This window comes from Theobroma cacao, chromosome 4, assembly GCF_000208745.1.
Source record: "Theobroma cacao cultivar B97-61/B2 chromosome 4, Criollo_cocoa_genome_V2, whole genome shotgun sequence".
In the NCBI taxonomy this organism is placed as follows: domain Eukaryota; kingdom Viridiplantae; phylum Streptophyta; class Magnoliopsida; order Malvales; family Malvaceae; genus Theobroma; species Theobroma cacao.
In genome coordinates, this window is record NC_030853.1 from 29,011,780 (window position 1) to 29,032,754 (window position 20,975).

The 20,975-nt window shown below is 35.7% G+C and overlaps 5 protein-coding genes across 12 annotated transcripts; 2 read left to right on the forward strand and 3 right to left on the reverse strand.

Annotated features, from left to right (window-relative positions):
- LOC18603196 (CASP-like protein 5B3) lies at positions 147 to 3,124 on the forward strand. Of its 2 annotated transcripts, XM_018118791.1 has the most exons (4): positions 147 to 705; positions 2,490 to 2,622; positions 2,709 to 2,821; positions 2,899 to 3,124. In XM_018118791.1, exons 1-4 carry the CDS (start codon positions 575 to 577, stop codon positions 3,017 to 3,019), a joined length of 498 nt encoding a protein of 165 aa, XP_017974280.1. In that variant the 5' UTR covers positions 147 to 574; the 3' UTR covers positions 3,020 to 3,124. The 2 variants fall into 2 exon arrangements, with proteins under 2 accessions (XP_017974280.1, XP_017974281.1); XM_018118792.1 differs by having other exon boundaries at positions 2,709 to 3,025.
- LOC18603197 (WAT1-related protein At4g08300) lies at positions 5,031 to 9,490 on the forward strand. 6 transcript variants are annotated; one of them, XM_018118802.1, is made up of 8 exons: positions 5,031 to 5,278; positions 7,106 to 7,530; positions 7,645 to 7,707; positions 7,793 to 7,909; positions 7,993 to 8,224; positions 8,496 to 8,654; positions 8,748 to 8,899; positions 8,979 to 9,490. In XM_018118802.1, the coding sequence occupies exons 1-8, from the start codon at positions 5,135 to 5,137 to the stop codon at positions 9,157 to 9,159; spliced, it is 1,473 nt and encodes a 490-aa protein (XP_017974291.1). In that variant the 5' UTR covers positions 5,031 to 5,134; the 3' UTR covers positions 9,160 to 9,490. The 6 variants fall into 6 exon arrangements, with proteins under 6 accessions (XP_017974291.1, XP_007035082.1, XP_017974294.1 ...); XM_007035020.2 differs by having other exon boundaries at positions 7,296 to 7,530; XM_018118805.1 differs by having other exon boundaries at positions 7,315 to 7,530.
- On the reverse strand, positions 9,800 to 12,575 carry LOC18603198 (transcription factor bHLH104). 2 transcript variants are annotated; one of them, XM_007035024.2, is made up of 5 exons: positions 12,066 to 12,575; positions 11,842 to 11,925; positions 11,568 to 11,645; positions 11,198 to 11,360; positions 9,800 to 10,260 (listed from the first exon to the last, which is right to left on the reverse strand). In XM_007035024.2, exons 1-5 carry the CDS (start codon positions 12,149 to 12,151, stop codon positions 10,012 to 10,014), a joined length of 660 nt encoding a protein of 219 aa, XP_007035086.1. In that variant the 5' UTR covers positions 12,152 to 12,575; the 3' UTR covers positions 9,800 to 10,011. The 2 variants fall into 2 exon arrangements, with proteins under 2 accessions (XP_007035086.1, XP_017975289.1); XM_018119800.1 differs by having other exon boundaries at positions 11,842 to 11,916; positions 12,066 to 12,281.
- On the reverse strand, positions 12,722 to 15,743 carry LOC18603199 (electron transfer flavoprotein subunit beta, mitochondrial). Its single transcript, XM_007035027.2, has 5 exons — positions 15,469 to 15,743; positions 15,056 to 15,340; positions 14,174 to 14,254; positions 13,716 to 13,810; positions 12,722 to 13,100 (listed from the first exon to the last, which is right to left on the reverse strand). Exons 1-5 carry the CDS (start codon positions 15,535 to 15,537, stop codon positions 12,875 to 12,877), a joined length of 756 nt encoding a protein of 251 aa, XP_007035089.2. The 5' UTR covers positions 15,538 to 15,743; the 3' UTR covers positions 12,722 to 12,874.
- On the reverse strand, positions 17,831 to 19,624 carry LOC18603200 (RING-H2 finger protein ATL16). The gene has a single exon (XM_018119799.1). The coding sequence runs from the start codon at positions 19,009 to 19,011 to the stop codon at positions 17,947 to 17,949; it is 1,065 nt and encodes a 354-aa protein (XP_017975288.1). The 5' UTR covers positions 19,012 to 19,624; the 3' UTR covers positions 17,831 to 17,946.

Below are 20,975 nucleotides of genomic sequence, written 5' to 3' on the forward strand. Positions count from 1 at the left end.
CAAAAAGTTGAATACAAATCAGTGAATTACCCATTATTGCAACGACAGAAAAGAAAAAAAAAGGTTGAAGCGTAATTTGCACGAGAAGAAAAGTCGCGTGAGACATCATTAGTTTACAGTTTACACTTCACCCACTAAGATGAAGTTTCAGTTCAGGCATAGTTCGGTAGTTGTTGAAACTCGAAAGTATTTGATGCGTTTCTGCTGAAAATAGAAGTGAAAAGACTTTTGTCTTGTAATAACAATATTGGCAATTAACCTGTTTTTTTAATATTTTTTGTTTGACAATTGTCTTCCATTTTCTTAAGTTTGTTTCTTGTTCCACTTGTTCATGTCATTCCTCTCTTTCTTTTGTCTTTTTTTTATTGTCCGGGTTCTACAAATTCCATAATTTAATTCGTAAGTAACATAACCCTGAGAAAGTTTATCGTCAACTCTTCCAATCTTAGTTTCTGGGTCTTTTTTATTTGTCTTAAAAAGGCTGGTTTTTCTTTTTATATGGTTTGTGCTGTGCTTAGATGATCTATGGAGATTTAATAAAAGAGTGTTCTTTGGATTTGGAGGTAGAATAAAAATGAGGGTATTTCCTGGAAGTCCAGGGACGCTGACTAGCCTCTTTTTGAGGGTTGCACAATGTGTTTTTGCAGCTGGGTCAATTGCTTCCATGGCTACTACTTCTAGCTTCTTCAATTTCACAGCTTTCTGGTATTTTCCTTTTGCTCTTTTATAGTTTCTTGCTGAATTTATTTTACTCGTAATTTTTCCTTTTTAGAGTTTATTTCTAAGGCTATGCTGTATATAGCTAGGATCATAATTTCCTGCCTTTTGCTTTTAATCGTAATTTCTATCTTGTGCTTGAAAAAGTTAAGAAGAAGACCATGTTGGGTTGGGAATCCTGCAGGGTGCAGAGTTTTTTGATTAGTTTGCAAATTTTGAATGGGCTGATCTGTCAATATTTATTTTTGTCTTGATCCTGCAATAAATTTCGGATTCTCTGTTGAGCCTACTGATAAAGTAGTTGAAAAATATGTTTGTATATCATTCAATTGTGAGGCTGAATACCTGCTTTCTTGCTGTATATTGTGACAGTGAGGTGAATATATATAGTTGAGAAATAAACTGCATTTTTTAAAGAATTTTCTGTATAGTAACTAAATCAGGAATATTTTTTTTTTGATGAATTAGAGATTATAATGCTGGTAATTTTGCAAATGTTACCCAGTTTTCACCCTCCTCATCAAATTGTTGAATTTGTGAAAAAGAAGTGGTGGACTGGTGACAGTTTATGTGTTTTTCCTGATTCATATAATTGTATTAGGGACTATTTGATCATTTGTCTTATATATCTCCATCTTATTGTGTCTCTCTGGAAAAAGTAATAGGGAATTCAGGTTGGGTATTTGGTACACACGGATTAGAGAAAATGAAGGGTAGATAGAAATTGATTCTTACTTTACTCATTGTCGCAGATTCTATGCTAGATATTATTTATTAAGGGATGATATATGGCAAATTTTTCTTTGCTTCTGCTTGTGCATAAATAGATAGACGAAAATGTACAGTTGCTTCAGTATGGATGCTTTGCTTATGAGGAAATTAATCCAGTATAAGTTAGATCTTGCTCTTCTGTCTTTTGCATCCTCTAAGGGACAATATTAGGGTCAAGTATATGAGACCAGGGTTGTGCTTTGTGAAGTCACAACTTCTGATTATATTTCCTGATTACTTAGCACTTAATAACAAGTTGAGATATAATGTGGTAGGTTTAAGCTTATGATGATAAAAGCTTCATCATCTTTTGAAACCATAGAAAGGATGATTTATGCTACTTCTCATAGGCATGATATTCGTTTGATTTTAGTTTTGAAATTTTTTTGTCTGAGGTATGATCAATGGATTTTATGACTTACGCAAATTGACTAACCAGAAGTGAGACCTGAATAGTTCATGTAATCAATGGAATTCCACTATTTTAAGTTTGTAATTCAAGTGCTGAAAATTTTTGTTGAGTTACAAGTCCTTATGAATGAGCATTCTAATCTTAGCTGCATTATTTTCTGGTTCGCTAGCTCTTAATGGGCCATCAAACATATCTATTTTTATATCTCTGCTATCACTGAAGTCCATTTGCTGTTTCTGCAATCTTATCACCAATTGGTGCAACCTCTATGAATACCAAATGCATATATAGGGATTTCCATTCCTAAATTTTTCCCTTTAGTCACTCATATATTGCTTCTTAAGTAGTTCATATAGACTACTTCAGTGATGGAAAAACTTTAAATAGTGGGCCATTCATAACTTATGGACAAGGCAACCAACTGTGAACTCGGTTTTACCATCAGCAATTATCTTTGAAATATTCCTCAGTACTGATATGGGGCTATAATCATTGGGTTATAGTTGGATAAATCTTACTGGCTTGCATATGTATATCTCAGTCTAGAAAAACTAAAGATTTGTTTATGAAGACCATCTTGCTTTTGCAGCTACCTGATTGCTTCAATGGGATTGCAAGTTGTTTGGAGCTTTGGTCTTGCATTACTAGATGGAATTGCCTTGGTCAAAAGGAAGGTCCTTCATAGTCCCGTTCTAGTCAGCCTTTTTGTAGTCGGAGACTGGGTCTGCCTCTTTGGAACCTCTGAACCTTCTTGAATTTTTCATGAATTCCATTTATTTAAGTCACATTGTTATTAAATTTTACACAGGTGACAGCTACATTATCTCTGGCTGCAGCTTCTGCCTCAGCAGGCATCGCAGTATTGTACTTTAATGACGTGGGAAATTGCAAATTCGGAGAAGAATGCCAAAAATATCAATTGTCAGTTGCCTTGGCCTTCCTCGGTTGGATAGCGATTGCAATATCATCCTTAATTATGCTTTGGCTATTGGCTGCAGGTTAAACCATTTGTTGTACAGGGTTTTGGTTTTCTTCCACCTTCAAGAACGTGTTAATCTCAGAAATTTTGATCTTCTCATAGCGTCCATACAAAAGAAAAAAGTGAATATAGTTTTATGATACTCAGCATTGTTTATTTCCTCATTTAGGAATCATTTTTTTTGTTTCTGGTGGTGGCAAATAAAACATCAGTTTTGTGGATTTGAAAAGTAAATAGATATGGAATTCCTCCTTTCTAAGCAAAGTAGTTGAACTACCAAAAGAATTACTAATTTATGATACAAACATTTTTTGGAGATGGGATGAGGCAAACATCATTATTTTGTCTATATCATGTGAAATTAGTGGCTGAAAAGTCGAACTTCAACCACAGTGGGCTTTGGTGAATTGGTTGCTCAATCATGCTCTTACCAACATGCTTACACGGCAAGGCATGAAAGTTATGCCCCCTTTCTTGTCCATTTTTATTTCTAACAAATTATATTGTACAGAATGATGGGCTTGCCATTTGTATGCTTGTGGATACTTGCCCTTCCATCAAAATGTATCTGGCTGCAACTACAGAATCGTCTCATTCCATGACAGCTTGTATGCTGAGAGCTCAAATATGTTTGGCCACTCTATGCTTGTCCTACTTCTCTTTCTTGCTGTGGTTGGATTAGAAAAATGAATTAATGTTTTCAAATTTTGTGATGGAAAATCACTTCTTTTGTTCAAATGCCAATTACACCAACAACTTTGTCTCCATTTCACATTGCATTTGCAGTCCAAATCAGCTTTTTCAAGAGCCTAAATGCAATGCCGAAAAGGGCCCTTTGTGTTTCAAAGTGGTTCCCCTGCTCAAGCCTTAGTAGAAGAAATGCTGGATTAACTTAACGCTCTACCCCACCATCATGCATTTGATCCTTAACCATTGAATTTAATAATCCACCTTTTTCTTTCTCTTTTCAATACAATTAACATTTCAAAATTACCCATCAATTATCATTGTTTCTAATCGTTTGACTTTTAAACCTACATGCAAGCTGTAAGGCTCTACAGTCCATGAATCATGACTTATAGTTTTCTTGAATTTGGTTCCACCAAAGATAAGCCTTAGCACTAGAAAACAATGTAGCTAAAGAACTTCTATTTTAGACTTATATTCTATACTTGTAATGTTGTAGCATCCATGAATTTCTAGTTGAAGATGGAAAAGTTGACATAAAAACCAAAGTAATGACAACCAAGCCAAGATGTTGACTCAGCCCACTAAGTGCAGGAGACTAGAGTCACTATAGAGCCTTGAGCTTCATTAATTGAAACATTTTCATAGTGATTTTTCCATCTTTTGGTGGAATTGCATGACGTGCTTCAATTCTTTTTCCCATAATTTGCTAGAAGTGATGAATTGACATCCAAGTGCTAACAAAGATGGCCTGGTCCATCATTTTTCGAAAGATTTATTATTCCCTGAACGCTGAACCCAAGAAAAGCAACGTTTTAATGGCTATTGGACATATAGCGTAGTGCATGCTTAGTTTCCAATATGCTATACATGAATTTGAAGAAATGCCTCGTTTGTGCCAACTCTTTCTACCTTTATATATCCAGTGCCGTGTTGAATAGATATACTTTCATGTTTTCATATTTACTTATTTCACCTTATGGGACTTTTCATTTAACTGATGCTTAACTAATATTTTCACTAAAAGGTGAAAATTAAGTAGTTTTTGTTGTGAACAATTATGTGAATGTCCGATCAAGTCAAGCAGCCTAATAGGTAAGATACAAGAAATGTAATATGATTTGAACTCTTAGACAAAATTAGATTAGAACTATGATTTAAGAAGTTGTTGGCCTATAAATAGGTCTCTCACTTTATTTGTAAATACACACTTGAATAAAATCTTCTTATTTCCTCTAAATATTTTCTTTTATATTTCTCTTATAGTTATTTTTTTAAGATATATTTCATAACAGTATTAGGTTGTAAAATTTCATATTTATTTGACAATGACATAGCAAAACAGAATCCGACTCAATCTCAGCTTTTGCCAACTTGCATGCAATTAGATATATCCTTTGCGATGCACTTCATCTTTTTCCTTTGAGAGCAAAGAAACAATCTCAACTAGTTCAATGTTGAAGAACCAAAAATGTCAAATCAGTTTTACACAAATGGCAAATGCAAAAACACCATGCACATCGTGACATCGACACATTGCAGCAGGCAACATAGTATCTTAAAAGGTTATGACAGAGGTCAGTAAAATGCAGGGCTCGAGTCTCCCCACTGGCTTTGGCTGCTGTCATAAGCATACAGTTCTGCGGGAAAGACTGCTGAAATTTTCGAGGCTGGTCATAGTTGGAATCATTCCAGGAGAACCAGAGTCAGTTGTAAGTACAGTGATGCTCTATGACTCTCTCCTTTAACATTTCAGATGTATATTTTTTACAGTTTTATGTTGTTAATTTTTACTTTAATTTCAATTCAAATTGTTCTTGATGCTTCCTGTTTGAGTTTCTTCTTTTTTTTTTTTTCTTTTCTGGCAAACCGACTTTGCAAGTTGAAATTGCAAGTTTTTATTCAGTATTGTATAACTAATTTAACCTACAAAGTGCCGAGTCAATTAGTCAAAAGTTATTGAAACAATTGTAACAAAAGCTAGGAACAAATTAATAAGTTTCCTCTCAAAAGTTATTGAAACAAATTAATGAGTTTTTTTTTTCCTTTGTGCCCGCTGTGTTTATTTTGTGCTTGGCACACTGATGTAACGGTTGGATCTTGCTCCACTGTTTTTGAGTAGTGATTTGCTGCTATCACAGACCATGATCTTTTAGTAAATCATAGTCTGTTTTTACAAATTAATAAATACAACTTATCTTTTCATAAAGAAAAGGTATTGCAACACTTGTAGCAAAAGCAGGAAACAAATTAGTAAGTTACCTCTTGCTGTATATCCACAGTCATTATTTGTTAGACATTGTTGCAAATATGATTCCATGAAGAATTTTTTAGTTTTTTTTTCCTTAATTTTGGTTTAATGATCAAAATTCTTGACTTGAGAAATCACCAAACTGAAATTAAAATAATAAAAGAGAGTTTTGAAACTTACGAATAAGAATAAAATCAAAATATATTCATCAATCAATAATTTTTTTTTGTTTTATATGAATTGAAAATTTACGAGTGAGTAATAGAAAATCTATTGTGATATCTTTCATTTCACATTGAATGTAAATATGATCACTCTAACTTTCGAAAATCACTTGATTTAAGCTTGAAAAGTTGTTAATTCCCAACAAATCATATAGTTTAAGTTTGAAAAGTTATTGGGTCATGGACTTGAGTCGTTGCATGATTGCAACCGCACGTAAAAGCAAATACGTGAAGAAAAGGTTTAGTAGTTTTCCTGATTGCACAAATTGAAGTAGATACCAGTAGGAATTTCATTGATAAAGTGTAAAAGGTGATATGCTAGCATGTTTTCGTGATTGCACAAATTGAAGCAGATACTGATAGGAATTTAATTGATAAAGTGTAAAAGGTGAAATGCTAGCATATTTTCATGATTGCACAAATTGAAGCAGATACTGATAGGAATTTCATTGTTAAGGTGTAAAAGGTGATATGCTAGCATAACATATTAAAGAATCTGGCATCACTTGTTCGAAGATTGAAGCAAATTGCTATTACAGTTGCTTGGTAACCATCCTTTTTTTTCCCTATGTCTCCTATCTAATAACCTGTCTTAGTTATGCGAGTGAGAGACTTTGAAAATCCAAGGTTATGAGAGCATGAGAATAATCCTTCTTTTTGCCATTTGGCTTAATTAGGGAATCAATTTAGATAGAATTTTTGTCAAGAACATGATGCTAACAACAACATGCAATAGGAATTGAAATAAGTACAAATCTATCATTTTTTTTGTTGAAAAATAATATATTTCATAAGGTTCAAACATCCCACATTGTCAAAATACATAAAAAGTGAATGTCTTATATTGAAAAACCAACTATAAACTTGTTATAAGAAAGAAAAATGAAATAGGTTCACGCACGTACAAAAGTGGGTCAAACACTTTAAATGACTTTTTGTATTAAACTTTTTCAGCCCAACTCTACCATGCTTATCTGATTCTCCTGATTTTCAGCCCAACTCTACCATGCTTACCTGATTCTCCTGGTTTTCCCCAACAGTTTATCCTGGTTTTTCCCCAACAGTTTATCCTGGTTTTGCTCCAACGTCTAACTTCACTTCATGCCTATAAATACACCCTCACTCACAACACACACCAAAGCTTACTTCCCTCCGCCTCTTTTCTTCTCTTAAGCTTCTCTGCTGGGTTTTTCTTCTTTCTTTTTCTTCTCTGCCTCACTCACAACACACACCAAACATGGACTGCTCATTCAGCTTGTGAAGAAGTGAGCAGGCTGGAGACTATGGCGCAGAAGGCAGGCTCAGGTTTAGACATTTACAGACGGTTCAAGCCACATCTCCTCATGGTACTTGCTCAGATAGGCTATACTTTCCTCTATATTATCACTGAAGCTTGCTTTAATCATGGGATGAATCCTCATGTCCACATAACATATCGACACATTGTAGCTGGCATTGTGATGTTCCCCTTTGCCTATTTCCTTGAAAGGTGCATAAATATTCATCTCAATGCAGATATGACTTGTGTGCCAATCCTTTCTGAAAATATTTGCAATCATGTTTTATGTTGATATGCACAACTTCTGTTCTTTCCTTGCCGCAGAAAAACAAGGCCAAAGCTGACATTCGCCCTTTTTATCGAGATATTTGTTCTCTCCATCCTTGGGTAAAGATGTCTTAAAAGTTATATCCACATTTCAGTAAAAACCAAAACAAACTAATCAAGTTTATGTTTCATCCAATTACCACAGGGTGAGTTTGACTCTCAACATGTATTTTGCAAGCTTGAGATATACCTCTCCAACTTTCCTTGCAGCAATTGTCAACACTATAGCTTCTTTGACATTCATAATTGCAGTTGTGCTCAGGTTAGCATTCATCTTGATCAATAAATTACCAAAGCATCCATGACTATAACCATCAGTTCATACCTAGGATCAACTTCATGCAGATTGGAGGTTGTTGATCTTCGGAATCCTCGAGGAATAGCCAAAGGTCTTGGGACCTGTGTCTCCTTGGTTGGTGTAACGACGATGACATTGTACAAGGGTCCTGCCATAAAAAATCTATGGCATCCTATAATCCATATTCAAGGAAAATCCGTCATCCATGAGAATTGGGTGAAGGGTTCAATTCTTACTGTTGCAAGCTGCATAACTTGGTCTATATGGTACATCATGCAGGTAAAAACCTATGCCTTGACCAAATTAAAGCCGCATGTGACACTATAGCTAACAGAGAATAAAAAAAAAGTAAAGAGAAAGACAAAGAAATCATAAATATATATTTGATACAGCCCTGATAAATCAATGATTAAATATAGAACGAGCAAAAAAAAAAAATATGAGACAGAACAAGAGATCTTCTGCAAGTAACTAATGGTGAAATGAAAGATACCGATAATTTCCACACCAGAGATGCAGACGTATGCTTATGGTCTCCAAAAATTTGTAGGCATTTACATTGAAACGATATCCAGCACCACTGTCACTAACAACTTGGATGAGCTTCGTTGGGGCAGCACAATCAGCCGTCTTCACAGTCATTGTGCAGCATAAACCAGCTGCTTGGACAATTGGATTCAATATTGATTTCTGGGCTACTTTATATGCTGTAAGCAGGGGCTTATTCTACAGTTAAATGAAGGTAGTGAAACAAAATTTTAGTCTTCTTGTAAATTTTCTAATTACGAATCATCCATGACAGGGAGTGGTGTGTTCTGGTTTAATAATCTTCATTCAACTGTGGTGCACGGAAGAGAAAGGGCCAGTTTTTGTGACTATGTTCAATCCCCTTTCAACAATACTGGTGGCAGTCCTGGCATACTTTGTCCTTGGTGAAAAGCTTTACACGGGCAGGTAATTTCAGATTCAATTCGCTCACGATTTTCTCTATACTCTATGAAGAACAACAACTTTGAAGAGTTCACCTGTTCAGCATTTTAGGGGGAGTAATTGTCATTGTTGGCCTGTATTTGCTGCTGTGGGGCAAAGATCGTGATCAGGAAGCTCGACTTGGAAGAGAAGAGCAATCTTACTCGGTTAATGACCAGGAAAATGACCCTAAAGAACAGAAAAGCTTTTCAGCTGAAAGGGAAGGATCGCAATGCGAACCTTGAAGAGCAAAAGAGGAACACCATAATGTAATAAATTAATAATGATAAATCCAGGAAAAAAATAAACATTTAAAAGATGGGAGAAGATCAGGGCAAAGGAGCAATTTCGTTTCCTGGCTTTTGACAATGTAAATACGTATCTGCATACTAATTTATGATCTTATTAGAAAGAACGACGGAACAGTGTTTGTTTCCCTGCAGAGATTCACAGTGCCAGCTTGCTTCGTCCAAAGTTCAACTTCAAGCATGGAATTCCCTGTTACTTCCTTATCCCTTCCCTTTTTATTCCTCCTTTTCTGGTAAAAATACAAAAATCTCGTAGAAGTTGTTATCATCTATGGTAATTTGAATGGCGTGTCTTTGTAATTTCTTCATCCAAAGCATAACCATAAGGAGTTGAGCATGATACTATGTTCCAAAAACAAGTTGCACAAAAGATTTAACTGCCTAAGAACTACAAATTAACGCAAAGTTGACTCATTCTTAACTAGTGTTAAATCCCAACACTATAAATTCCGTCTAGATAAGAAATTCCAGCTTCCATATTCTGAAGCAAAAGCTACTAGTGTTAAATTCCAGCAAGAGCAATAAGGGGGAAAGAGAGAGAGAGAGAGAGAGAGAGAGAAAGGTTTTGGAATTCATGTAGACAGAGAAAGAATCATTTATTCAAGAATAACAAGGGTTCTGATCAGTCCAGCTATCCATTAACCAATGGTTGAATTCCGAATGGGATAATCGTACTTCCAATAATATATTTACAGATCAACCAAGGCCAAAACTGTAAGAGGATACACAAAGATATTTGAGATTGTCGAACAAGTCCTAACCTCAACCAATAATTAAAAATAGAAGAAACTAAGCTGCAGGTGGCCTAAGCTCATGATCATGAGATGTATCCCGTGCCGACTGAGGTAAATATTGCCACATTGGGACCAAACCATAACCAGGGAAAACAGCCATCTTACTTGCCCCAGGATGATATGCTGCTGGGTGAGCAGGAAGATACCCGGCTGGTGGGATGGTCATTGTTTTCAGTTGCTGCTCTATCTTTTCTTTATTTCCCTTCAGCACAAGTTTCTCTTCACGAAGTTCATTCTTCTCAGCCTGTTTGGGAAATGGAACGTTAACAGAAGGAAAAGGGAAAAGAAAAATAAGGCACCCAAATTTATGATGCAATCTCAAACAAAATGATAACTTCAATCATTCATCAACAGAATTGTTATCTATATGCTACATCCCTAGAGGTGGTTCTGCTTCCTCAGTAAACTCCAATAGTGGAAGTTCCTATGCATACTTTATGGCCAAACTGCTTTAACAATATAGAGCGAGAGAAAAAAGATCATGTGCCACGGTGAAGAAACCAAACTTAGAAAGACAGATTTCAAATGCTAGACAACTCCATTATCATTCCATTTAAATGTCTCGTACAAATACAAATGATCAAAATTCAGAATGACAAAGACATGGCAATAAACATGATTCCAGCTCCACCAAATTGAGATCAAAAGGGAAAGAAAAATGTTGAGGCATATTTGATATTTCCAACTAGAACATGGAAATGCAATACCTTTTCAGTTAATTATATCCTTTCAATCTAAATAATGTGCACATCATCTCAGAGTGAAATTACCCAGAACTGAGTTATAACAAACGAGCACAAATATTGACTTCTCAACTTTCATCTAAATTATCTCCACAATCATCTAACCTATTTGACTAACCATTTCAATCATAATTAGTGATTATTATATACACCAGCAAGAAATTAAGAACAAATAAGCATCAAATAATCGTTATATCAAAAAATAAATTGATCCATCATAATGATAAACTAAAACTCAAGACATCAAACATTGAACAGGGTACATAATAATAATAATAATAATAAAAAGCTACTTTTAACAAATTTACAAGAACATGAGGAGTTAAACGACCAGTATTTCACTGAACATTGGAGCTGATTATATATCTAAAATGAAGTGGATGTCTATATTTGCCTAACAAGAAAATTTCCTACCTTATACTTATTCAAAAAACTAACCTTTAAACTTTTTATTTCCTCCTGTAGCTTTTCATTTGTTTCTTTGAGCTCCTGAGCCTCAGTTCTCAGTTGGGTCAAAACTCTGATGGCATCATCAAGTATTGCCGATTTGTCTGTCCTAGCAGGTCTCCCGGGTTCCAAAATAGAGCTTAGATCCAGAAACCTACAAGAGTATAAACAAAATCTGTTCCTTTAAATTGCATCTTACCTCCTTGAAAGAGAGAAATGCAAATGAAACAAACAACTGATAACCAACTCAAATTATCATCAATTTTACAAACTGCAACCATTAACCAAAAACAACGCCTTTGTTTTAAGACAAAACAACAGGAAATATATAGAAAAGTATCAGTAATCCAAGGATACATGCCTTTCATTCAATCTCTCCCGCCTCAATCTCTCACGGCACGCTTTGGTTCCTGGCCTGCTGCATGATCCACTGCGTCCCCTAAAAATGCCATCAATTGCAACATCCTCTTCAACATGAAGAATTATAAGAATAAAACATAGCAAAACTAAAATGAAAACTTGGAAGAGAAAAAAAACCCACTTCAGATTAACACTTTCTGAATTGTATTTAACAATTAAATTACTATAAACCTATAAGTAAATAGACAAATTCTGAATATGAATTGAAATAATACCTCTTGCGCGAGCAATCTCTATCCTCGAATTCCTTTTCTTGATGCACAACATTTCCAGATGACAACTCAATTTCTCTACCATCACTGAAACAAAAAATTAACAAAATCGAATTCACAAGGCAAATAAATCTAACGAAAAAGACACAAATTTCCCTCAATTGATTCAAAATTTACTGAAAAAGAAAAAACCTAGATTGAATTGAAACAATAAAAAAAAAAGGCACCTGTAATTGGGCAAAAGTAAATCTGGAGAAGTATTTTCGTCGATGAAACTATAATCCAGAAAATCCCAGTCTTCAATTGAATCCATTTTTCACCACTTCCACACTCCAATATTCGCAATTTCGCATAAAATATATATGCGAGGTAATTGTAAATCAATCAGGAAATGGACGGATTCGACTAGGTTAACATGAGAATTGGAATCCTCTTTCTTTATTTGGTTGAAAGTGGCGAACTATATCCAATAAAATTGGAACACGTGGAGGAGTCTGAGTTAGAGAAATGACCGGGCCTCACGCCGACGCGTCCTTACTTTTTACTGCTAAAAGTTGTTGGTAAGTGGCAACCAAGCACCCCAACCCAATTTCTGCCGTTCTAATATTTTTGGATTAGATTTTCACAAATTAGAGAAAATAAGGAACTTTAGTTCAAAATACTCCCACTTCAATTCAAGCTGGAAGACTCTTTCCTGTTCCACTGAGAATTTTCAAAGGAAAAAATGGCACATCCCCCTTTTCTAATGTTATCTATCTCGTGTATGTTATGATTGATTAATAGATTGGGCGAAGCTGCAAACCTCCAAACTTTAAAGTAAGAAGAACCCAGAGCTTGGCTCAGCCCAAGCAACTATCACCTGTTGAACAACCCACCATCATAGACCATACTCTCTATACTAGTATGCAGAATCTTATTGAACTGGGAAATGTTATAGACTTCCATTTATGCAAACTTTTAGTTTGAGTTCGGTGTGATCAATTATTTGAAGAAGCTATGAATCAGCTGGACCACTTATCAGAGAAGTGAGGAATTTTCAAATTACATGAGCTTCATTTCGAAGCTTGTCGATTAGCTCATCAACCGAAGACAGAATTACTCCTGCTTTTCTCTTGGGCGGTTCTGTGACTTGAACGACCTCTAAATCAGATTTGATTTCCACATTCAACTCTTCCGGTGTATATTTCTTTATGGGCTTCGATTTTGCCTTCATTATGTTGGGAAGGGTTGCATATCTTGGCTGGTTCAGTCTTAGATCAGTGCTGCAGATGACAGACAAAAAGTCAACCTTAACAGGAATTTTGTTACACAAAATGCATATGCACTAAAACTAGAAGTGATAATGCAGACAACTGATTGTTAATAACAAATTATTTCGAGTATTATCTTCTATACAGATTACCAAAGGCAGTTGGTTTTTGTTTACGTGGTGGAAACCTATGCATGATTTGTTTTCTCCAGAACATTTGCTGTACTGCAAATACAGTACCACCATCCCTCACCCACCACCAACACCACCACCATAACTGAAATATATAAAATAAAACCTAGTGTACAGCTTTAGAACAGATTCATGAGGTTACATGCCTGGCTGCATGAAAAAAGAATTCATGAACTCTTCCAGTCCTTTCTGCCAAAATCACTACATGTTATTTACAAAACCAATTTGTATTTCACAAATCACAACAGTAAAATACTTAACATAAGCACTTTCAATAATTAACAAAATTTGTACGTATTTGTATCACATGCAACAGCTAAATGGAAAATCTTCAATATTTCGTTGTCATTAGAACAGCTTCAATGAGCCAGACCCAAATAATGGATGTTTCACTACCTATAAATGAGCATCAAAATTTGATAGATCAGGTACTTACGTGATCACAGCAGGTAAGTCCAAACACAGTGTTTCAAGACCACCATCCACCTCTCTATCTACAGTTACCACCTGTTTCTCCTTGTCCAGCACAACCTACTAAAAAGCAGCAGTCAGAATCATAAAAACATTTGACATACAAACAGAGATATTAGATATGAAAACCACACAATAAGAGAGTTACTGGTAAGAATATCAGCCTAATTAATAGTAATAAGAATAAAAGCCCATACAATTCTACAGCTCTTTCACCTTGACATACTAATACTGCTAACATCCAAACAATCTCAAAAACTCCTCTTATGACCTTTGGTCAGTTCTAATCAAACAAAAGATGATTGTAAATCAAAGAACAAGCTTCATATGAAAACATATGTTATCAACAGAAAAAAAAAAAAGAGTAAAAAATAATGCAGCAGTAGAAGAGTAGTTCCTGAATATGTATACTGCTGAACCAACCTTTGAAGCAAAGGTTCCTTGTGGCCATCCAAGCAGCCCAGCTATCATTTGCCCTGTTTGATTGCAGTCATCATCAATTGCCTACACAAGAATCCTGATAATAAGAAACAATGATTTTCCAAAAGAATTTCTTCTACCAAAGAGGTAAAAAAGAACAAGAAAACAAGTTCCACTAATAAATACTAACAAACCAATGGCCTAAGATAAAATGTCCAAAATCCAGTAAATTTAACAGCAACATACTCATTGAAGGCTCAAACATAAAGAGAAACTTCACCATGTTACTGAAATAAACGCCTAGCATGCCCCTTGCCAAATAAGAAGGTGGGACACAAAAAGAACCTAAATTTCAGTACAAGTTAAAATTACATATTCTTTACCCAAGAAACTCTACTCAGCTATGACCATTTTGAATACTTTAACTTAATCGAGCTTATGACCAGACTTACAGGGGACTGAAGACCAATACTTTAAAACTGGAAGCATCATTCCCATTCATTTTACTCCATCTTTTCAGTAATCAATTGAAATGGGAAATGAACAAGCACATAAAACCATACACCCAATATGAATCTGCAATAACGTTCAACATTCATTAAAGACCAAATAAAAACCTGCATTTCTATTAACAATCTCCAGCTCAATCGGGAAAAAACAAAATGTACAACTATTCTGCTACATAAAACCATTGAACCAAACACCCAGAAGAATTTGAAGATCAAAACTTTCCCCATATCTAAAACAATCCCAAGTAACAAAACAGAACCTTTAAACACCCCCAATTCAAACTACCACTAAACCAAACATCTCGGAACCTTTAAAAAAAATCATTAAAAACCTCAGAACAATTAAAAACAATGAAAAATAAGAGGAAGACAAAACCTGCTTTCCAAGAATGAGCAACCCAGGATTCTCAACCCCAACAAGCTTCTTCAAAATCTTAGCAACAGTGAGGGGAATCAATTCACGAGCAGCTTCCACGTGGATCCCTCTATCAGCACCCATAGCAAGACTCGTCCGCAGAGTATCCACACAGTTGGCGAGTCCCATACTAACCGCCACAACCTCCTTTGCCAACCCAGCTTCTTTAATTCTCAAAGCCTCTTCCAAAGCTATCTCGCAAAACGGATTCATGGACATCTTCACGTTCTGGGTCTCAACCCCACTCTACCAAAAACAGAAAAACAAACCAAACCATTTTTTTTTTTTTTTTGTGGAAATTTCAGTGAAATGAGAAATTAAAAGTTTGGGTTCGATAAATCGATTGATTGGTATGGTTTTATCATTTCTTTTACCTTGTCGGGTTTGACTCTGATCTTAACGGCGTAGTCCACGACTCGCTTTACGGCTACCATTATCTTCATGGTTGGCAGCTCTTTCTCTTTGCCGTCGTTTTGGTCTTCGATGTTAGAGCTTTGGTAATGGAAGCTGAGACGTAGAGAGCTAAAACGTCTCAGCAGAAGAATTAAAAAAAAAAATTGGAAGTTAAGCGAATTTTGGAAGAAAATCTCGTACTCTTTTGTCTCCTCGTCAAGTTAAAATGATGTTCTTCTATTACCGGATTTACCGTAATTAACATTTTTATTTTTGTAATTTTTTTATTGGATTCGGAGAGCCCAAAAGGGGAGTTAAAACTGAGCCCCAGCCCAATTATTAAATCAAAAACTGAATTTATATTATTGGGCCTATCAGAGATTTGACCCAATGAGCTCCTAGACGAAATGGGCCCATACAGAAAAGGCCAGAAAGGACTACAATCTTTGATTTTGTTTTGTTTTGTTTTTCATAACACATAATAAAAGGGTAAGGTGAGCAATCGGCCAAGTTCTGTGCATCTACTGTCATTTAGGGGTAAGCTTTCTGATACTTGGTGAGGGTAGGGGCCTGGGGCTGACCTACTTCTTATTGTATAATTCCTTCTCTTGTTTGGCTTGTTGTTTCTTGTATTCTTCTCCCCTTCTATGTTATCTTTTGTTCTTTGTTTTCTCTGCTGCATATTGCAGCTCTCAATGTACTTTGTAACAGGCTGGTCCTGCTCTCTTTTTATCATTGAATTCCATTTATCTAAAAGGATAAAATATACTGGACAAGAACACAATCATCTTATACAAAATTTTCCCCTTCTCCCAATCTAAGCTTCTCTACAAGAAAATAATTTTGCAATCTCATCACACAAAGTGATGGAGTTATGGCGCCATTTTTTTTACCCAATTGTAGTATCTTTATATATTTTTTCCATCCAAATGAATCCCAACACACCACAAGCCCTGAGGGTTGCAACAGTTATCATATCTTTGCCCATGCTTACAAGCACATGGGTGAAACAAAGTTTTGGGTGATATGTTGTTTTGCCTTGTGAAGAGCCACTAAAGGGCAAAACAAGTAACATAGAATTTCCGTTTTAATAGCAGTCTAAAGGTAGATTATGTGTCTGCTAGTGACAGGAAAATGGAAATCAGGAACAAAAGAGTGTGGCTTTGTACTTTAGATCTCCACAAGGTATTGAGAAGATCTAATGTATTTGTATACGTACCATTTAACTCTTTAGTTTCACTGCAACAATATATGGAGGGTTTTTTTTTTTTCTTTCTGTCCTTTTGACACCTTGAAGAAGCTGCATCCTTATTGTCTCCGGTCTCCCAGTTTCCAACTCTTTCCCCCATATATTTGATTCTCTTTGCATTTACTTTTTGAAGAGTTTGTCACCAAAATGTGGAAACACGGAGCTCAGGTTAAAATTTTTCCAGGCGGAAATAAGTGTTGTTGAATTACACACACCCTTGACTTGACCAGGAGGAAGACCTTGAAAGGCTTGCACATTACGCCATTAATATTTGAAGAATCTTCAATTTCGCAGTAGGACCATTGAGGTTTTCCATAAGGTCTATCGTTGACCCTGGGAACTGTTGATTGCAAAGGAAGATCTAAAGAAAGAATGAAGGGTATAAGAAAATTGAAAAAGAAAATGGACTTGATGATTACTCCAAACCTAACAAGGAAAAAGAAATGGAAAACCATCAACCTCACAGGCAGGGGTATTACAACTTCAATTTAAGATCTCTTGTTCTCCAGGCAGTTGAGTTGGAACAAGTGACATTGACTAGGTATACTTAATTGGTGACTCATGGTATTGATTACTATGCAGTGATATGGTAAAAGAATTTAGTAATGGTTTGGGATACCTAAACTTCTGATAATAGTTCCATTTTCAAAAGCTAAACTAGCTGATTCTTACAGGCTGGAAATTTATAGTGTACTTGAGAAGAATTAGAACCATTACCAACCGAGACCAAACCATATATTCTTTGTTCAACAACCATAACATTATTGGCAATAGAAGTTGGTAGCTATCGGATTCTCTAATTTGAAGAGGACCCCCTTGCTGCCAGCTAAATCAATTGAAGGGGACCTCCCCCCTTCTACCACTTCTTTCATAATCTCCCTCTCTGTCTCTATGTCAAAGCAAAAATGAGACAAATACTTGATGCAATCAAGGAAAGAAATAAAAATTAACAAAGAACTGTATAAAAAGGAAGTGGTTCTTTAAGCAATGAATAATGATGCTCATAATCATGGCTGTAAGTCATTTGAGAACACAATGGACCAGCCCCCTACCCCAAGTCATTATAATTTATAAACCCCAGAAAGAAATTCAAATAAAATAATGATTTTCAATTTCAATTGGAACATTTCTATGTCACAAATTTAATTGTCTCTCAACATATAAAAAATCTCTATGGAAAAAAAAAAAAAAGAACCCTAAAACTCTGGTCTTATGGCTCCAAATAAACAGGTAAAACTGCACTTTTGGATCCTCTGCCATGACCAAAAGAAAAGAAAGATCTTCTCACTCTGCTACTGCAACCTTCAATGGGGCTAACCTCACTGACTTGCCTGTTCTGTCTTATAGCTTCTTGAATTGCTAAATAGAGCTGCCGATCTGCGGATGAATCCATTGAGATAGACCTCCTTACTGGCTGAATTGCGAACTGGTCATCTTTACCTCTGATGTCAATGCATTCATCTCCCATGCTAGTACCTTTATGAAACTTCCTTTCCTTTTTCTGCACAATTCTCTGCTCCAACTTCCTTGGTGAAGGACTAATTGACCGCGTCGATAACTCCCCTGAGTTCAGTCTTTCTTGTGCGCCAAGCAATATTTGATCAGTAGAACTATGGTTACCTAATTCAATCACCACAAAATCTTCATCACCGCTAATAACATTTTCGGTATATGGATTTGGATCTTGTGGTGTTGTGCTTGGAGCAATGATTTGGTCAACTGGGAACCGATTAGTACTCGAAATGCTTGTTCTGCAAAGTGGACAATTGGCATTGTTCTGAAGCCAAACATCAATGCAATCAATGTGAAAAACATGGCTGCAGTTTGGTATTATTCTCAGCTTCTCATCTTCCTGGAACTCATTCAAGCAAACTGCGCATTCACAAAAGCTTCTTTCTCCAAAATATCTGTTGTTCCCACCTTTCTTGAATTGAAATATTGGGATTGACCTTATCACAGATTCATCAAGTCCTCTTTGTTCCACTGCTGGAGAGTATGCCATTAAAGGGTCTTGGTGTTGTCTTCGAGATAAAGAAAATCGCCTTAGAAGATCAATCCTGTGCCAATTGAGGCAGCACTTGATGACAAAGATATAGTAGCTGACTAACAAGAAAGCTGTAGCTAAAATTCCTATGACAGCAATAGCTATAATGGGAAAACTTGTATCTGATGAATGCAAATGAGGCCCCAAGATTGAGTTTCCTGGACTCGTGATTGGAGAAAGAGCTTGTGAGACTCGGATCGTGTTCGTGTAGCTTTTGCTTACAAGATCCATGAAAAACGAGTTGTCAAACAATGCAAAGAAAAGGGTCTGCCCGGATTTTGAAAACAATCAAACATGCAAAATTTTATACCGGAAAGAAAGAAAGAAAAAAAAAAACTGTTTCAGAAACTAGAAATGATATTGCAAACGAGAACCTCTTGTTATGTCCTTGAAATCCATTGAAACACAAACAAAGAAAAAAGCAAGAAAGAGTCAATCAAAGCTAAACAAGACGGAGAACAAGCATGGAGTTGATAAACATAGATTTGGAATGAGACAGGTGGAGTCAAGGAAGCAGCAAAGAACATGGAGAAGAGAGGATGAAGAGAGAAAACCCAGGTCGACTTTAAATGAGGGAGGCGTTAAAAGGGGGACAAGAAAGGGCTCCAATATTAAATTAAATCTTTATTTAAAGGAGAGAAAGAAAGAAAGCCTGAAACGAGAGTACGTAGTTGGTGAATTTCTCTCAGGTTTCCACGAGAAGTTTGGCTACAAAAAAAAAAAAAGTGTTTCAGACTTTCAGTGTCTCGATTATTGTACGTGTTTCTTGTGTTTTTTTTTTAAGATTTTTCCATTGTTATTATGTACAGCAGCAGCGTATGGGGGAATCGAAAAATGGAGGGGGGACTCAATAGAATGGATTGGCTCACCACAATGAATGATAGGGGCTTGACATAAACGTAGGAATCAAGTTGGTGGGGGGACCAAGAATAAGACATCAAATTTATCATTTGATTCAAAGCTGATGATCTCTGATGATTTGAAGTTTGAACTTAAAAAGTCTTAAAGGGCTTTCTATTAACATGTGAAATTAAATTTCTGTCTTACAACAGTCAAGTGACCACCAAAAATTACTGCAAACCATCATTTTCTTTTCTTCTGATAATCAAAGATTGATTGTGTGGTGATTTCTTTTCCATTGCAAATGATTCTTTCATCCTCACTATTACCAAACATGTGCTACAAGCATCTACTCCAATCCACTGTTTCAATTCCTTTCCTCATGGGGTCTGAGGTAATTAAGGGATTTCACTCTAAACTATGGACATCCTTTTTTTTCTTTTCTGTGAGAAGAAAGGATAGCAAGAGCAGACAAGCCATGACAATGTCTTTTTTAGCATAATCTTACTTGCTAAGTAACCATCACTAAAACAAAACGTGATAGACTATTTGTAGGAGCCAGTTAATAGAGACGGGATGATACAATGGCAGATTAAAATCAAATCACCAAAAAGAGAGTAGGTTGGGAAACTGCTAAATTTAAAGCATGATTGATTAGTTTTGATAAGAGCACAATAATTTTTAGCAACTCTTTTGTGTAGATTGAGATGATATACCTTTCAATACGAAACTACCAAACAGTACTACGTAATAATTTCAACATTAGGTTACCCATCATCCTAGTTTGATGAACAATAAAACAGAATCTACCTTGTGAAATTATATCAAACTCACAAACCTAATCTAAAGTACAAACAATTAATTAGAATCAATAAATAGGTTGGCATGTATCAATTGGGTGTACAAGTTTAAGGGGTAATGATTTTAAAAAACACTTGACTTTTCATGCACTCATCCTTTTGTCAATCATCATCAATCATAAAGCAAAAAACAAAAGTCTCAAAGTCACATGCAACCCACCAATTTATTTAACTTTTTTGCAATTTTGCCAAAAATCCTCCTATCTGATTGAAAATTTGTCGATTACCCTTCATATCTAACCTTGCATTTACACTATACAAAGCTTTTACAAGTCTCATCCCGCTTTCCCAATTTGAAAAATCCTCAAAGATTTCAAGAGCAACAAAGCAAAGAAGCCTACACGCTTTGGGATGGTTTCTACTGGTGGGGTCCCGATCCTGGTAGCCACCCAAAAAAACTCTAGTCTTTCACAGGGAAAGTCAAATCTGTGAACAATGATCCCAACCCAAAGTAAAGGGTAGGGCCACGAACAAAAATACAGAACCGACACTCTC

Excerpts from the sequence above, each read along its gene's own strand:
- LOC18603199 (XM_007035027.2), bottom strand. The coding sequence starts at position 15,537 with ATGAAGATAATGGTAGCCGTAAAGCGAGTCGTGGACTACGCCGTTAAG. Across the intron at positions 14,255-15,055 it reads TGCTCATTCTTGGAAAGCAG|GCAATTGATGATGACTGCAA; the intron begins GTTTTGTCTTCC and ends ATTCTTGTGTAG. Across the intron at positions 13,811-14,173 it reads AAGGAACCTTTGCTTCAAAG|GTTGTGCTGGACAAGGAGAA; the intron begins GTTGGTTCAGCA and ends GCTTTTTAGTAG.
- LOC18603198 (XM_007035024.2), bottom strand. The coding sequence starts at position 12,151 with ATGGATTCAATTGAAGACTGGGATTTTCTGGATTATAGTTTCATCGAC. Across the intron at positions 11,361-11,567 it reads CGGGAGAGATTGAATGAAAG|GTTTCTGGATCTAAGCTCTA; the intron begins GCATGTATCCTT and ends ATACTCTTGTAG. Across the intron at positions 10,261-11,197 it reads AGGAAATAAAAAGTTTAAAG|GCTGAGAAGAATGAACTTCG; the intron begins GTTAGTTTTTTG and ends TTTCCCAAACAG.
- LOC18603197 (XM_018118802.1), top strand. The coding sequence starts at position 5,135 with ATGACAGAGGTCAGTAAAATGCAGGGCTCGAGTCTCCCCACTGGCTTT. Across the intron at positions 7,708-7,792 it reads TTTGTTCTCTCCATCCTTGG|GGTGAGTTTGACTCTCAACA; the intron begins GTAAAGATGTCT and ends CAATTACCACAG. Across the intron at positions 8,225-8,495 it reads CTATATGGTACATCATGCAG|GCATTTACATTGAAACGATA; the intron begins GTAAAAACCTAT and ends AAAAATTTGTAG.
- LOC18603200 (XM_018119799.1), bottom strand. The coding sequence starts at position 19,011 with ATGGATCTTGTAAGCAAAAGCTACACGAACACGATCCGAGTCTCACAA.
- LOC18603196 (XM_018118791.1), top strand. The coding sequence starts at position 575 with ATGAGGGTATTTCCTGGAAGTCCAGGGACGCTGACTAGCCTCTTTTTG. Across the intron at positions 2,623-2,708 it reads TTTTTGTAGTCGGAGACTGG|GTGACAGCTACATTATCTCT; the intron begins GTCTGCCTCTTT and ends AATTTTACACAG. Across the intron at positions 2,822-2,898 it reads GAATGCCAAAAATATCAATT|GTTAAACCATTTGTTGTACA; the intron begins GTCAGTTGCCTT and ends TATTGGCTGCAG.